This window comes from Mastigoproctus giganteus, chromosome 11, assembly GCF_048544385.1.
Source record: "Mastigoproctus giganteus isolate SK-2022 chromosome 11, ASM4854438v1, whole genome shotgun sequence".
NCBI lineage: Eukaryota > Metazoa > Arthropoda > Arachnida > Uropygi > Thelyphonidae > Mastigoproctus > Mastigoproctus giganteus.
Window position 1 is genome coordinate 98,847,735 of NC_143585.1, and position 16,715 is coordinate 98,864,449.

Genomic DNA, 16,715 nt, shown 5'->3' on the forward strand with positions numbered 1-16,715 from the left:
CTATCCAATTATATCAAGCGAATCAGCAACGGAAGTAAGCAAACCCTTAGCCATAATTATAAGAGCATCCTTGGATTCACGAAAGGTCCCCACGGACTGGAGAAGTGCAAATGTATCTCCAATTCACAAAGAGAGATCAAAGGCGACACGAGTAATTATAGACCTGTTAGTTTAACTTCTATTCCGGATAAAGTAATGGAGATACTTGTTAAAGAAGCAATGCGAGATCATCTAGACAAGTTATAGTTTAGCAATGATAGTTCAGACACAGCATGGGTTTGTTAAGGGGAAATCTTGTCTGACCAATTTGATCGCATACTACGATATGATCACAAAGGAACTGGATGCAAAAGGTAATTTTGATATCATATATTTGGATTTCTGGAAAGCTTTTGATACTGTTTGCATACAGAAGGCTGCTGTACAAATTGGAGCAGTATGGCATTACTGCTCAAATTTTCTCTTCTCGGAAATCGCTCTATAATATTGGCAATACAACCCCTTATCACTGTTCCTTCGCGATAAAAAACAGTCTTTCAAACTTCTGCAAAATATCTCAACTCGCCTGACACTTGTATTAGGCTTTGTATGATTCTTCTAGGGCAGACTCTTGCGTCTCCCTTAAAATATTACATAAATTTTGCGTTTTCCCACCCTCCAGAACAAGTGCAAATTAACGGATTTGGCATGAAATTCCTAAAACCGTCGAGGCTCTTGGAGTTTTAATTCCACAGACTGTGTCACAACTGAACTACGTCAACCAAGCAGAGGTAAAAAAAAAAAAAAAAAAAAGGTCAACATTTCGTTAAAAAAAGTGCTTCATACAAATAACACATGCTCTCCCCCCCCCAAAAAAAACCAGTGCATCCCCGGGTACTCCACACTTTGAGACTTCTGTTTAAGGGGATGCCAGCCGATCTAACGGTGGTAAGACCAAAAGGTTTATGTGATTACACCAGGAAAATATGCATAGGGTAATATTTGGTATGCATCATGTCCCAATACAAATAAAGAACATCAGGTTTGCTGTATTCAAGCAGAACTTCATATCCTATGATAAAGGTGGGAAATCCATTTAAAATGTAGTGAAATTTATAGATTAATTCAAATAGCAAAACTTTTAGTGATAAATAAAATTAAAATTATTTCCAATATAATTTGTTTCAGGACTTGAGTTTTACTTACATTATACATCAGTGATCAACATTCTCAATGCAGGTATACAGTAATCCTATAAGCAGCTCAAGGCCAACCTACTTGTAGATTTAAGTTGTACTTTTATCATGTTTAATCTAGTTTTTCTCTTTAATATTTTAATATAATACGGGTATAACCTTACGTTGTTTCATGAAAAATAGAGTTGCATTCACAAATCCTTTTATATAGAGTTGTATTTGGAAATAAATTCATCTGAAGGCGCATATATATTTTGGCGTGGGGATCTTCATATATTTTGAGAACGCAAATGTACATGTCTTTACAAGACTGTTTTTTGAATTTTATAATCAAAAGTCAATGCCATGTATTCAAATTTATAACGAAGCACGATCACCGCCCAACTTCCTCAAGTCCGGTGAAAATTATATATTATTATATTAGGATTACCCGTAATTGATTTCTAAACCCGTATTTCTGTCTGTAAATTGCGTGTGTTCTCTGGCCGATTTGCCTGTTTTGCTAGACGAAAAAACCCCAGTTTCTGGGGGGGGGGGACCTTTCTATCTACGCCTGAGACCGACTAATTCGGTAGCGGAGTGAAAAAAAGCCCATTAAAGTTCCTCGCATCATTGACTGGATTCGAACCCAGGCCTTTTCCACCCGGTGTGGGGAGGACCGTAACGATACCACTGTGCTACTCGCGCAGACAAGTCCGGTGAAAAGTCGGCCTGCCAAATTACCATAGAGCCTGTCCCGGTTGTCGATGCTCCTGCTAGTTGACAAACCAAAACAGAGGCCCCTGACCAAATAATCCCCTCTTATCTATGTTTTTCCTCTTTTACATTTCTTCAAATAATAACAAAAAAATAACATTACAAGTTCGTTAAAATTCTTATAAGGAATATATATCTACATTTATTATATACTAACATAAACTTTGTAAAATAAAAATAAAAGTTTTGATCCGACACGGTCTGCCACCATATGGTAATATCCACATTGTGCAACAAACTCTGCACTACAACTCCTTACACCGGGGTTCGAGCCCGTGATCACACCAAATACGGAGGATGCGGAAAGGTCAGGCAATGACCACCGCATATACCCGGAGCAATATGGCCTTAGTTGCTAATGCTCCTAAAAACCAAACAACAACAACAACAACTCCTTACTCGATATGGCTCGTGTCTTGAGGGGTTCTGTTGTCATTTGCCGGCCTCGCCGACCGTTAGATCCGCCAGTGTCCTGAAGATTACTTTCAATCCATGTTATCAGTGTCCAATACTATATGTTTCTAATTTATATTGAAGTAAATCGTGATTCAAGGAGTCAAAAGGCTCTGGAAAAGTCTGTATAAATGACACATTTGTTCGCATTGATTTTTCCAGTACTACCGAAATAGACTCTCAAATTACCATGATATTAGTATTACTATTGGAAAATGATACGAGGAAGTATGCTTATGCATCATCAGCAAAAAAAAAAAAAAAAAATCCCCATATTACTTGTCCACCCAGTCTAATAATAATATCGTAATGACAATAATCTGTCAATTCCTTCCTTAAATTTATCCAAATTACACACCAGATGGAAGTTTGTGCTAGTTGGTGTAGTGCGTCCGCAAATGAACGAACCTACGCTACTCGTTGCAAATGGCTGGTTTGAGGAGGCTATCGATCATGTTATTTTTCCTGTTATCGTGTTATTTTAGCATAGGCACTTAAAACAGAAATCGGTCCGTAGTGATCTTTTTCTTTTCCCATTAAGCATACTGCTTGTTGGTTAGGACTGATCATCCTCCTCCCATTTTCTTCTTGGCCTTCCTCTACTTCGTTTGCCAAAGGGTCTCCGGTCATTAATAGGTTGTATTTTAGACTGTTTCCTGATTTCTTCATTTTTATGTTTCATTTATTTGTTTTATTTCTCTTGTTGTACCTCTTGTCTCAGCTGCACATGTTACTAGAGGTCTTGGTACAGTTTCACCTATTTTAACTTTAGCATCCCAACTGATGTTTCGATTGTTCCAAATTATATTATTTAACCTCCCTCATATTCTACTCTGCTCGCTTTCAGTGCATGTTCTTCTGCTTCTTCATGAGTTATTCCTGGGCTACTTGTCTGTATTCTTAGGTAGTTAAATCTCATTTCCCTTCTAATTCTAAACTATTTTCCCATCTAATTCTAATTTACACTATTGTTAGGCTCTTTGTTTTTCCTATGGATATTTCAATATTATATCTTTTTTTTTTATTATTAAAATGATGTAGCATTCTTTGCAAATTGTTTTAATTTTCTGTCATCAGTACTGCATCATCTGCATAGAAGATCATATTTAATTTTTATTCTAATTCCTTTATTTGCTCTATTTACTTCATTAATTAATTTATTCATTATCAAGCTGAAGAGAGTTGTACCCAGCAAGTCTCCTTGTGTATTCTAGTTGTTCTGTATATCCCTGATCTGTTTTGATTATGTATTTATTGTGTGTATATATACCTCTGATTACTTCTATTAACTGTTAGGAACTTTGCGCAACTTTAAGATTTCTATTACGCCTTTTATTTTCAAAAAATGCTTTTTATTAAATCTACGAAACACATAAATTGGTTTATCATATGCTAATTATTTTTATATTATCCGCTTTATCATAAACATTTCCTCTATGCAAGATCTATTTTTCTTAAATCTTTGCTGCTCATCACTTAATTTTAAAATTTAATTTAATTTAATTTTTCTGATATTACCTTTGTATACAGTTACAATGAATTGTTTAATCAATTTATACCCATACAATTTTCTGGAAATTGTTTATTTTATTTTTTATATATATTGTTATATTTTTCTGCCAATCACTTGGTATGTTCTTTTCTTTAAAAATCAGTTTCAATAATTTTACAGTTAACTTTTTTCATCCATATTTTAGTAACTCATTATTTATTTTATCTATACCTGCACTTTTCCTATTATTCATTTTGCATTTAATTCTATGTCCTCTTCACTGATCTTATTTTCTTTGTTTTATAATATTTTTTGCCCTTCACTTGTCTATAATTCTTTAAAATAATTTAACCATGGTGGCCAAATCTATGTTTATTATTTTAACCTATTCATTTAATTACTTTTTTTTTTTTTTAATTTTGGAAACCTTTCTTTTATTTTATTTTGGAAACCTATCCCAACACTTTTGTTTTATTTTTCTAATCTCCTTACATTCTTGGTATATCTGTGCATCTGTTTCATTTAATATATGTTTCTGAAATGCTTTTGTATTGATCTTAGTCAAGTCTTTTTTTACTTCTATATACCATGATATCCATTTTTTATATTTTGTTCTCCTAATATTTCATATGATGCTTATTTATACCAATTTTAATCCTTTACAATTATTCTTCTATTAACTGATTTTTATATTCCATTTCTTTTACTTCCAAACATCCTCTCAATTTATTTCTGTATAGATTTTTAATACTTTCATCTTATAATAATTTAGTTTTGAATTTTTGTTTCTTTATCTTTCTTTATTTTTTGCTTTTGCTTAAAGGATTCTCTAAATCTGAATGTCTGTGATTGCTTTCAATAGCTACTGTTGGTACTGCTTTTACAACCTTTATATTTTCTGGTTTTCTATTTCTATTAGTGATAATATAGTTACAATTACTAATTTACTGCCCATATTTGTCCATGTTATTTTATATTGTTCTTTATGTTCAAAAAAAGTATTGTTAATTCTGTATTCACAGTTGGTACAATGTTGTAATAATTTATTTCCATTTCAGTTCATTATCTGTTCATTAAACCTTTGACATCCCTGGTATTCTTTTATTTCCTATTTTGGCATTTAAGTCTCCTGCTATTATTACTGATTCATTCTTACTATCTATCTTATTAGTTAAATACAGTAGTTAATTATAGAATTTATCAACATCTTTAGGCTTCCCCTCTTCTGGGCCTTATATACACTTAATATGTTTAATGTTTTCTTTTGCAGTTTCATGTTTGCGTGTAATATTCTTTCTGATACTAGATTATATTGTTCTATGTTTTGTTTCAATGATTCATATATTAAGCTCCCTATGCCTTTAGCACCTTTTCAATTTTCTGCACCCCACTACATATTATTAACATATAATTTCTCCCATTTATTATACTTTTCCTTTCTTCTAAGTTGCTGTTAGTGTACAAACTTTAATTTTTCTAATTATTTTACTATTTCTTCTTACATTGCATGTTTGAACCATTATTATTCCTTTCTTCTTATAGAATTTTCCTAATCCAATCCTAGTCGATTACCATTGTCAGCCCATTTTCTATGCTTTAATTTTCTTTGAGGATTTTAATTTTACATCTAAAGGGTGGGTTGCTAGCCATTCTCTTCAGTGGTGGACTACACTTCATCTCACCCTTATCCTTTGACCAGTCTGACTAGGGTGACCCTACCAGGAGCTTAAGCTCTTGCCAACATAGATCTCAGAGTTATTGGGGTAATCAGACCTCCTCACTATGATAAGGTAATATCCCAATAATCTATGAGGAGGTCTGTAGTTCTGAGTCTAGGATTCCTTTCCTAATATATGATCTTTCAATTTTAGAATCACAAATGAAATATAAGTAAAATAGAGTGATTCAACAAGAAATTAACTTACAGGATCATGAGTGGAGTCTAGAGCAGCAACTAGGATTTTTAGATGTCCCTCTTCCATCAATTTTTTTTGTACTTCATCTGCTTGAGAGCTGTACAACAATGCTCTAGCACTTAAAACTTGAAGACAGTGGTAATTGCAGTGGCGCCATCTGTCATCATAAAAAGGCAATAGCACAATTTATTAGAACACAAATTGATAATACTTATATAACAAAATATTATATTAAAATAGTCATTTTTATATTAAAAATAAATAAAGATTATTTTATTAAACTACTTTTTTTATATATACATTACTCCGACCGGACTGTACCGGTATTTAGGGCGACCAGACTGTCCCGTTGTTAACGAGACTGCCCCATTTCTAATGAATGAGGTACTCCGTTATGTCGATAAGAAACGATGAAACGGGACGCTGAATCGTCTATATATTACGGTTTTATTTATTTAGGAATGAAAGGGCCTATATCAAGAAATAAGAGAACTTTTCTTACCTGTTACTTGGAGTGCACTGCGGTCTTGTGCTCACTACTCGTTTATGTAAAGTAATAGAATTGTTTAGCACATTCAAAATCAGATCAATTCCCTTCTCTGCCAAAATTCCAAGAATTCGTTCTTTCTCGGGTGCATTATGCGTGGTCGATTTCTTTTCTTTTCTTTCAACAGGCACGTAATCTTTAGGTGCTGTTTTTCTACTCGAAGACCACCATTTAGCACCGTGAGAATTATCCAACACTGATGAATCCTTTGTTGCGCTCACTGTCGGCATTTTAACGAATATTCTGGAGCTGTATGATGGCACATGATATGAAGGCACTTGCTGGGTTTCTTTGCCCGTTATGTGAGGATTCTGAGTAGAGTCAGTTTTAGGGACGTTCAGTAGTGCTACCTTGTGAATAATAGACACATCAATAATTTTATTAATAATCAATAAAGCGGTATACTGAAGAGATTGCCCTCCGCGAAGGCATCCAACTCCTATGTGCAAGAGAAGACAAAGACATACTGTAAGATGTTCCAAAGAAAATGGATAATGACAACTCTGCGAATTCTGACTTTGGATAAATTCTTCAGTATTTGTCTGGGGGGAAAAAAGGAACAATATAAAAATTTATAACTTATATATATGGATGTTTAGATATAATAATAGCTTTCATCAGTAAATTAGAAATTAAAATAAAAGCAAGCTTATAATATACCTTTAGCTGATACTGAACGTGATGGTTCTTAAAGCAAAAACTACACTGCTCGACAAAATTAACAGAACACTTAGAAAACGAAGCGTAACTCGTGCAGATTGCGATGAAGCGGGACAAAATTTGGCAGTGAAGGGACTGGGTAAAATAAATGACAAAAGTCTCTTTCCCCTCATTGTTGGGACACGAATCAGAGGACAAGCATTTAAAATTTCAGGGAATAAGAAAGATTCAGTATCATGAAGTTCCCCTTTGTGAAACGAGTTGTCGAACATTGGAATAAATTGCCTCTCAGGCAGTGAGTCTGGCTAAGTTTAAAGCAGAACTGGATAATTACCTTGTCGACATAGGAACAGTATAAATATTCTGTTTTATTTTAATTATTATTATGACGTTTTCTCCTTATGGGAGTTTTTTCACCCCGTGACGGGTGCTGGTAACAAGTCCATAGGATGCTTCGTCATGTCCGGTTATTATTATTATTGTTGCTCTCTTATATTATTTTTCCCTGATTGGGGGTTCCACCTCGTGACGGGTATTGCTACCAAGTACACAGGGTGGTTGTTGTTATTACTGGTGTTACTGTTGGTCGAGGAACTTCTGACTATCCTACAGGTGTTCAGGATTGCTACTTTGTGGAGTTCCTCATAGGTGTTCGCTGGGAGATCTATTGCTGCTAGGCTGTTATGTAGGGTCTTTGGCACCATACCTGTGGTTGATACGACGATCGGGATGGTCGTTACTTGTTGCATATGCCACATCTCTCTGATCTCCTGTCTTAGGTTCGCGTACTTCCTGATTTTTCCCCCATGGGTTTTTTGCAGGTTGCCAGTGTTGGGTACCGCTATGTCAATCAGATAGGTAGTCTTTTCTTTCTTGTCCACAAGGGTTACGGCCGGTCTGTTGTACGGGATTGCCCTATCCGTTATTATGGAGCAACAATAATAATAATAATATTATTATTATTGTTGTTGCTCTTATATTATTTCTCCCTGATTGGGGGATTCCACTCCGTGATGGGTACTGCTACCAAGTACACAGGGTGGGTTGCAATGTCTGGTGCTACTCTTGGACAAGCAACTCTCTGACTGTCCTACAGGTGTTCAGGATTGCGACTTTCTGGAGTTCCTTGTAGGTGTTCTCTGGAAAACTTATTGCTGCTAGGTTGCTATGTAGGGTCTTTGGCACCATAAGATGGTCGGGATGGTCGTTACTTCTTGTACGTGCATCTCCTTCACCACATGTCTCAGATTCGTTAATTCCTAATTTTTTCTTCATGGATTTTCTAGACATTGCTAGTGTTGGGCACCGCCATGTCAATCAGGTAGGTAGCCTTTTCCATCTTGTCCACAACGGTTATGTCCGGTCGGTTGTGCGGGATGGTCTTATCCGTTATTATGGCGAGGTCCCAGTACAGCTTGTGGGTTGGGATCTCTAGTACTGCCAGGGGTTCGTACTTGTAGTATGGTACACTTTCTTTGGTCAACTGGTATTTCCTCGCTAGCTTCTGATGTATTATCCTGGCTATCTGGTCGTGCCTATGAGTGCACTCAGTCTGGTTGATCACCCAGCAGCCCGCGGTGATGTGTTGGATCGTTTCTGAGGCCAGATGGTATCGTCGACATGCGTCATTTGACATACCGAGCGGGGGTCCACGCAAAAAGGGACGGAGTTCGTTGCGAAACGCGAGCAACCGCAGCTACGGAAACAATGGACGGAAATTATTGGATGATTGTTTTCTACATCAGCATGTTCGGGAGGCAACTAGAGGGAGTAATACTCTTGATTTGATTATCAGCAGTGATTCTTCATCCATTAAGAATCTGCAGATAAATGAACCACTAGGTGGCAGTGATCACAGTGTGCTGAAGTGGGATTTACTCAAAGAGGTAACTACCATTAGGGGTAAAGGGAAGGGTTATTGCTTCCGTAAAGGCGACTACGATGGACTGAGACAGTATTTAAATTCTATACAGTGGGACCAACTGACGATGTTACCAACAGCAATTCCTTTGCGATGTATTTTCTATAGTTTCAGGTGTTGATTACCTGGTCTTGAATGGCCAGCATGAATCCTTCAGTCTTGGGGAAGAGCGTCCCGCTTGTGAGCCATGCGCTGGAAACGATATTATCGATGTGATCTTGATGGAAGTCATTGTAATGTCTGCCATGGAGTGTCTTCTTTGCCTATCTTTCTAGCGTCTTTTCTTGTGCCATCTGGGCGGAAGGGGGATCCTCACCTAGGTTGGGTGGGGTATACCACTTATCATCTTCCTTATGGCACGGTGGAGTGGTGCTGTGTTGTTCTCGAAGTAATCCTTCAGGTTAACTATCGCTGTTTTCTGTTGCTCTATCAGATCTATCAGGCCCCTTCCTCTCTCTTTTCGAGCTATTGCTAGTCTCTCCACTGCTGACTTCGGGTGGTGTTGGCTGCTCGTAGTCATCATTGTGTCCTTGTCTTTCGCATGATATCCTCTAGCTTAGTGTTAGTCAATCTATAACCCCAAAGGAGTATATTAGTACTAGAGCTGCATAGGTGTTTATGGTTTTCACTGTGTTCCCTCCGTTCAATTTTGCTTTCAGCAGGTTTCTGAGTTTCTGATGATATTTTTCAGTCAGGCACTTCTTCATTTTCTTGTGCTCTAACTGCTGAGCAGGCATCATCCCTAGGTATTCGTGGGTCTCTCCTTCTGTCATAGCTTCGATCTCTTTATGAGTCAGCAGCTGGTAGTTTCGGTGGACTAATTTTCCTTGGTGCAGTATGTGGGTCTTGCATTTCTCCATTTATTATTATTATTATTATTATTGCTATTATATTATTTCTCCCCGATTGGGGTTCCACCGCATGACGGGCATTGCTACCAAATAGACAGGGTGGGTGTTGTTATGTCTGGTGTTACTGTTGGTCGAGGCACTCTCTGACTATGCTACAGGTGGTGAGGATTGCGACCTTTTGGAGTTCCTTGTAAGTGTTCGCTGGGAGACCTATTGCTGCTAGGCTGTTATATAGGGCCATACCTGTGGTTGACACAATGATCAGGATGGTCGTTACTTGTTGCATATGCCACGTTTCTTTGATCTCCTGTCTTAGGTTTGTGTACTTCCTGATTTTTTCCCCATGGGTTTTCTGTAGGTTGCCAGTATTAGGTACCGCTATGTCAATCAGATAGGTAGCCTTTTCCTTCTTGTCCGCTATGTCCGGCCTGTTGTGCAGGACAGTCCTATCCGTTATTACGGCACAGTCCCAGTACAGCTTGTGGGTTGTGGTCTCTAGTACTGCCTGGGGTTAGTACTTGTAATACGGTACACTTTCTTCGATTAACTGGTATTTGCTTGCCAGCATCTGATGTATAATCCTGGCTACCTGGTCGTGTCTTGTGTACTCAGTGTGGGTGGTCACCTAGCATCCCGCATCCCGCGGTGATGTGTTGGATTGTTTCTGAGGTCAGGTGGCATAGTTGACATGTGTCATTGGACACTCCGGGCTCCTTGGCGATATATTTTCTATAGTTCCTGGTGTTGATTACCTGGTCTTGGATGACGAGCATGAATCCTTCAGTCTCGGGGAAGAGCGTCCCGCTCGTGAGCCATGCATTGGAAGCAATTTATCTATGTGATCTTGATGGAGATCATTTTAGTGTCTACCATGGAGTGTCTTCTGTGCCCATCTTTCTAGCTTCGTTTGTGCCTCTTGGTTGGGGGGGGCTCCTCGCCTAGGTTGAGTGGGATACACCGCTTGTCTGTCATCCTTATGGCCTGCTGGAGTGCTGCTGTGTGTTTCTGGAAGTAATCCTTCAAGTTAATTATCGCTGTCTTCTGTTGCTCAATGAGGTCTATAAGGCCCCTTCCTCCTTCTTTCCGGGCAATTGTCAGTCTCTCCACGGGAGATATCGGGTAGTGTTGGCAGCTCTTGATCATCATTGTAATTGTCTTACTCATGATATCCTCCAGCTCGGTGTTAGTCCAATCTATGACCCCGAAGGAGAATGTTAGCACTGGGACTGTATAGGTGTTTATGGCTTTAACTGTGTTCCCTCCGTTCAGCGTTTTATTATTATTATTATGTTGGTCGAGAAACTCTGATTATCCTACAGGTGTTCAGGAGCGCGGCTTTCTGATGTTCCATGTAAGTATTCTCTGGCAGTCGTATACCTGCTAGTTATTATTATGTATTTATTGCTACTAGGTTCTGCTAGTTATTATTATTTATTTATTTTTGGCTGATGCAGAAAATGTTAGCTTTCTGGTATCATTTGGACTTACTAATGGTAATACTTATATACCGGTCTGAGTTATTAGTTGTCTATCCAAGAACTATCTTGGATAGACAAGTAATAACTCAGAAAACAGGAACGTCAGGAAGAACAATGCAATAAATATTTCTACTACGGATGGAGGCGCCTCCGTAGCTAGGTGGGCAGGAGCAGCAGTGCGTAGCACACGCTTCTTGATTAGACCGGGGTTCGAGCCCATGACCACCAAATACGGAGGATGCGGAAAGGTCAGGGAATGACCACCGCATATCCCCGGAGCAATATGGCCTTAGTTGCTAATGCTCCTAAAAACCAAATAACAAACTACGGATGGGCTAATTGGGAAGTTAGTCAGGTTAAACTGGAAATAGATACTAGTTGATTGTAGTACCATGTTATATATTCTAAAAATGTAGTGGAGTTACTGAGACAAATTCGGAAGAACAGTGCCCATGGAAATAAACAGTGATGTTCGAAAAACTGCAGCACTTGCAAAACTCACCGAATTTCTGTGAGATTTGGCAATATATCATATATGTTTGGTAATAGCATTACCCTATTTCATCATCCATCTCTAGTAAACTCTTTTAGATGATGTCATGTGCCATACATGATTGCATCATCCTAGCGGCAGCATTCTGTGCTATTGCAATCCAGACCACATAGATGGCTAAGTTTTCATATCTAACAACATGTAGGGAAAGTGTGGCTGCAGCACTGAATATAGAGGGACAGTCTATGCATGAAATAACTAAAACGATTCACTGTAATCAGTCAAAAGTGGCACGTTTATTACGAAAATGAACAGAAACTGGCAGCAGTCTAAGCAGAAAGAAAGGAAGTGGACGTCCACGATTATCTTCTTTTGCATAGAACAGATTTCTTGGCCGTCTATGGGTCCCAAACAGAAGATCCTCATCGACAGATCTCAAAACAGCGTGGGAGGAGGATACAGAAAGAAAAGAAAGTACTGCTACAGTACATAGATGCCTTTTCTCATCAGGACTAGTAACACGTCGCCCAGGAAAAAAGTCACTTTTGACGCAAAAAATGAAAGCCCAGCATCCAAAGTGGTTAAAGACGCATGCTAGTTGGTCTGAGGATCAGTGAAATTGTTTTATTTTTTCTGATGAATCCAAATTTAACTTGCATGGTTAGATGGCTAGCAGACTATTAGACGAAGAGGAGAAGAAGAATTTCATCCTGATCTTCACGGTGAAACGTTCTGCATCTCAAATGATATGGGGATGTATTTCACATAGAGGAGTTTGGTAGTCTTTAATTTGACAGGGACATTTTTGAGACAATATTACTTCCAACAGTTACAGATCATTATGGGAATGCTGCCAATTACATTTGTCAGGGAGACTTTTCTCCATATCATAGAGCCAAAACTGCAAGTACTACTTCATAAAATTAGCAAAAATTTTAAATTTATGAAATATAACACCCTTGCTTAAATAAATATAATTTATTTTGCTGTCTTTACTGTCAAAAGGTGCAAAATGGTTAAAAGATAAATCAATTCGCACAATGACATGGCCTGGAAACAGTCCAGACCTCAATCCAATTGAAAATTGTTGCAACAAACTGGTTATTTCAGTAATGAAAAAGAAACCAAAAACACTTAGAGAGCTGTGTTTGGCACCACGAGATTTCTCAGGAATACATTCAGAAACTTATCCAGTCGATGCAACGACAATGTGTAGCAGTCATCAAAGCAGGGTGTGGGCTAACAAAATATTAGTGTGCATTTTGTTTTGTTTTTCGGTTAAATAGTGCCTGGCGTCGTACAAAGTAATGAAAAAAGTCGCTGCTTTCAGAAAAATTTTATTATTATACGAACCATAACTAACATGCTGTTATTTTGGAGAAAAGGTACTTATTTCATTGCATATTTACAGATAAAGCATAAACTGCAATTAATAGTTTCTTATGTGTATTTTTATTACTTATTAATGTTATTTCAGCTATTTCTAAAAGATTAGCTGCCAGTATAAGGGCAAACAACCTAAAAATGAGGTGATACAATTGTTTGAGCACCATTATATGTCGTAAAAGCATGTAACAGAAACTGGAAGTGTCTAATTCACATAATTCAAGTGAACCTTCTTTAAATCACACCACACGTCACTGTAGTCTTCACATCACCATTTGTGTAAAAATTTTACCCCTTCACTGTTTCTTTCAAACGTTATAGGGAAGACGTCTGAGTCTTTTTAACGAAATTTTACGGTGCAACCTTCGTAGCTCTCGTTGTTGTTTCGTTCCATAATATCAGGAAGTATAATTATTATTACTTACCATGTAGTACCAACCGCAAATACTCAAAGCATTTGAAGTGGTGCCATATTTAAAGAATTTCTAAAAGTAATAAATGTTGATAATCAACAAGAGAACCCATATTGACACAATACACATGGAATAATCTAACGATTTTGCAGAATCCATTGCATACACCCAAAACAGTATACAAACAGCTCATTATATAGTCTAAGTCTTTTCATGTCTAACCTCTATGTAAGAACTATATACTAGTCCGTTTGTGTAGTAAAAACTAATTTTTCCCTCTCCTTCGATATATCTGTTTTGCTTAACAGCAAATGAAATATTTAATATTAAAATATCAAACCAAAACCAAACCAAACTACTATATTAGAGTCACCCGATAATTTCTTCATATGTGTACTGTGTCTGTAAATTGCGTGTGTTCTCTGGTCGATTTGCCTGTTTTTCTGGAAGAAAAACCCTCCATGGTGTCTACGCCTGAGACCGACTAACTCAGCCAGGAGTGAAAAATGTCCATTAAAGTTACTCGCGTCATCGTATTAAAAGATCACTAGAGATGACAGCAAAGATTTCAGAACAATACGCTTTCAAGTTGATGGTAACTTCCCCCCCCCCCCGCCTTTAATTTGAGAAAGCGCCAAGCTTTTGAAGATGTACACCTGATTGATGACGATATGAATCCCTTTGTTCCTATTTATGTTTTCTATGGAATTTCTCATAAATACTTATTTGTAATTTGTAAATTCATTTATTAGCAAATTTATTCATTGAAAGGAAGGTATCCCTGAGTTTCCAAAAGAAAACTGTTTAGACCACTGATAAATTTGCCAGTGAGCATCTTTATAAAGGGGTATTTGCATTTTTATTTTGTACAGAAAATAAAAACGATGAACCGACTTATATCAACGTCAACCAAGTCCACATCTTCAAAAACCAGGTATTTTTCCAAATTAAAGAGTTTTAAAATAACTAAAAAAAAAAAAAAAGGTTTGAGATTCTTTTCTAACAAGAGATCTACTTATGTAACCTATGTAAATAGAGTAAATAAGAGTTCAATGGGCAACTTGTTTACTTTATCGAACCGTAGTGCGAAATACAGGAATGAAATTTCTCATGGAAGAGATTATTCTGCACAATTCAAAACTAATCAATTCCCTTCAGAAGGAATTTGAGTTTTTTTCCAGTGAAATTTGTATCTTTGTTTCAGATGATTATGATAATACATTAAACAAATGCAATATAGGCTTCAATTCGTATTCTCATTATATTATTAAGTACACGTGAAAAAATAATTCTACGTTATTGTAGGCATGCATGATTAAACATACCTGCAGTAGTTGATTTAAGAGCATTGCTATAAGTTTATGCAGAATAGACCCATTTATATTATCAGAGAGCTCTAGCAAAGAGGTCAATTGGCACCACAGGCTCTTTAATATAGGCATCAGACATTCAGAGTTGGCAGCCATCTTTACAAGTATTTGAAGGCTCAGTTCTGCTTTCGATACTCTTGTTTCATATCCCTCACCTAGAAAGTATTCAAATTGAAGAGAGAACAAACTTTAAAAAATAAAAAACATATATAACTATTTCATTTTCACTTCATATTTTTTTCCTACATTCACTATACAATAAATCACATAATCGTTTATCCATTGGTAAATCGGTCAAAAAACAGGGGGGATCAGCCACCTTTCGTTTACCACTATAAAGTGTCATTATGACGATGCAGCGATCTGCCTGTCATAAGGCAAGAAGGGTTGAATTTAAAATTCAATGCTGTTCAAACAAGAATCTGCTAAGAAACTGACCATACTTCTGCAAAATTTCTGACACAAGTCATTCTGTCTGCCCATTTATAAGTTCTATAAATGCATATGTGGCCTTCCATTGGAACCTGGGTTCGATCCCTTTCAACGACTAGAGGCATTTCTAAATTCCTCTTCAGTCGAGACTATAGTCAGTCGAGTTCAGACAGAAGGAGTACGGTTTCGTCTACGAGTTATCCCGGGTTTTTCATCCGAGACAACATACAACTCCCAACATACACTTCAAAAAAACATAAATAAATAAATATACGGATGTGAGAAACAAGCTTGGGTGCTTCAGTTTTATAAACATTCCACGGTGTCCTACTGTACACTCTTTGCAAAATCCATAAGTACATGCTCCATAAAATTAACAGAACAAAATGTTTTCATGAATATTTTATTGTGAACAGTGTTGCTGAAAACAAATATTTGATATAATAGGCATCCTGGCATGCAAATTCCGAGTGTCCAATAGAAATCGATCTACTACCTTACAGAGTCACACGTTATGCAAAATTACGCAAATTATTCTTGCCTATAAAAACAAGGGTTGAGACCAGATCACTTCATTTCCGTTTTTTGTCTTGCTCAGTGGGACAGCCACATCTCCAGTACTCAGGATGGCAAGTCATAGCCAGTTAGATTATTTTTTGAGATGGCAGGCCATTTGAAGCAGGGCAGTCACAGGGGGAGCTGGCACGTTGGCTTAATGTGTCACGCAGTGTCGTGTCAACACTATGGAAGCAGTTTAAGAAGACAAGAACCATTACAAGAAGAGCTAGGCAAGATCGCCTGAGAGATACGTCAACCAGAGCAGACCGCTATCTGGGTCTAACAGCAACACGGACCTTACGATGTCCTGTCATCAACTGTCTCTTAAGGTTGCTGCAGCTACAGGTGAAAACATTTCCAACCAGACTGTGGTTGGAAATGTTTTCAAGTGGACTCTACGCAAGGAAGTGGGCTCAATTCAAGTGGACTCTACGCAAGGAAGCCAGTGGTTTGTATCCTATTAACCCCAAACCACAGCAGGACTCGTCGAAACTAGTACTAAGAAAATGTAACTTGGGGCCGTGACAAATAGGGCACAGTTCTGTTCTCTAATGAGTCCCGTTTTAGTTAAAAACCTACAAACTGATTCTAGACGTTATTTCATTTGGAGACAACGAAGAATGCAGTACCATCCCACCAACATCAGAGAAACATTTACGGCGGAGACGGTGTTATCACGTGGGAATGAATAATGATCAACGGTCGCACTCCTCTTCATGTTTTTAATTGTAAATGTATATGGAAACAACTGGAGATCCCAGTGCAAGCGAATCCTGACATTCACTCAACTAATATTTGTCTCTGCTTACAATTT

General features: G+C 37.5%; 1 protein-coding gene across 1 annotated transcript in view; it reads right to left on the reverse strand.

The window, feature by feature from the left end:
• The window catches only part of LOC150078287 (uncharacterized), a 910,840-nt gene that overhangs the window by 733,947 nt on the left and 160,178 nt on the right, over positions 1–16,715 (reverse strand). Inside the window, 3 exon segments of the mRNA XM_090384522.1 lie at positions 5,802–5,949; positions 6,295–6,881; positions 14,867–15,066. Coding sequence (XP_090240648.1) covers positions 5,802–5,949; positions 6,295–6,881; positions 14,867–15,066 — 935 coding nt within the window.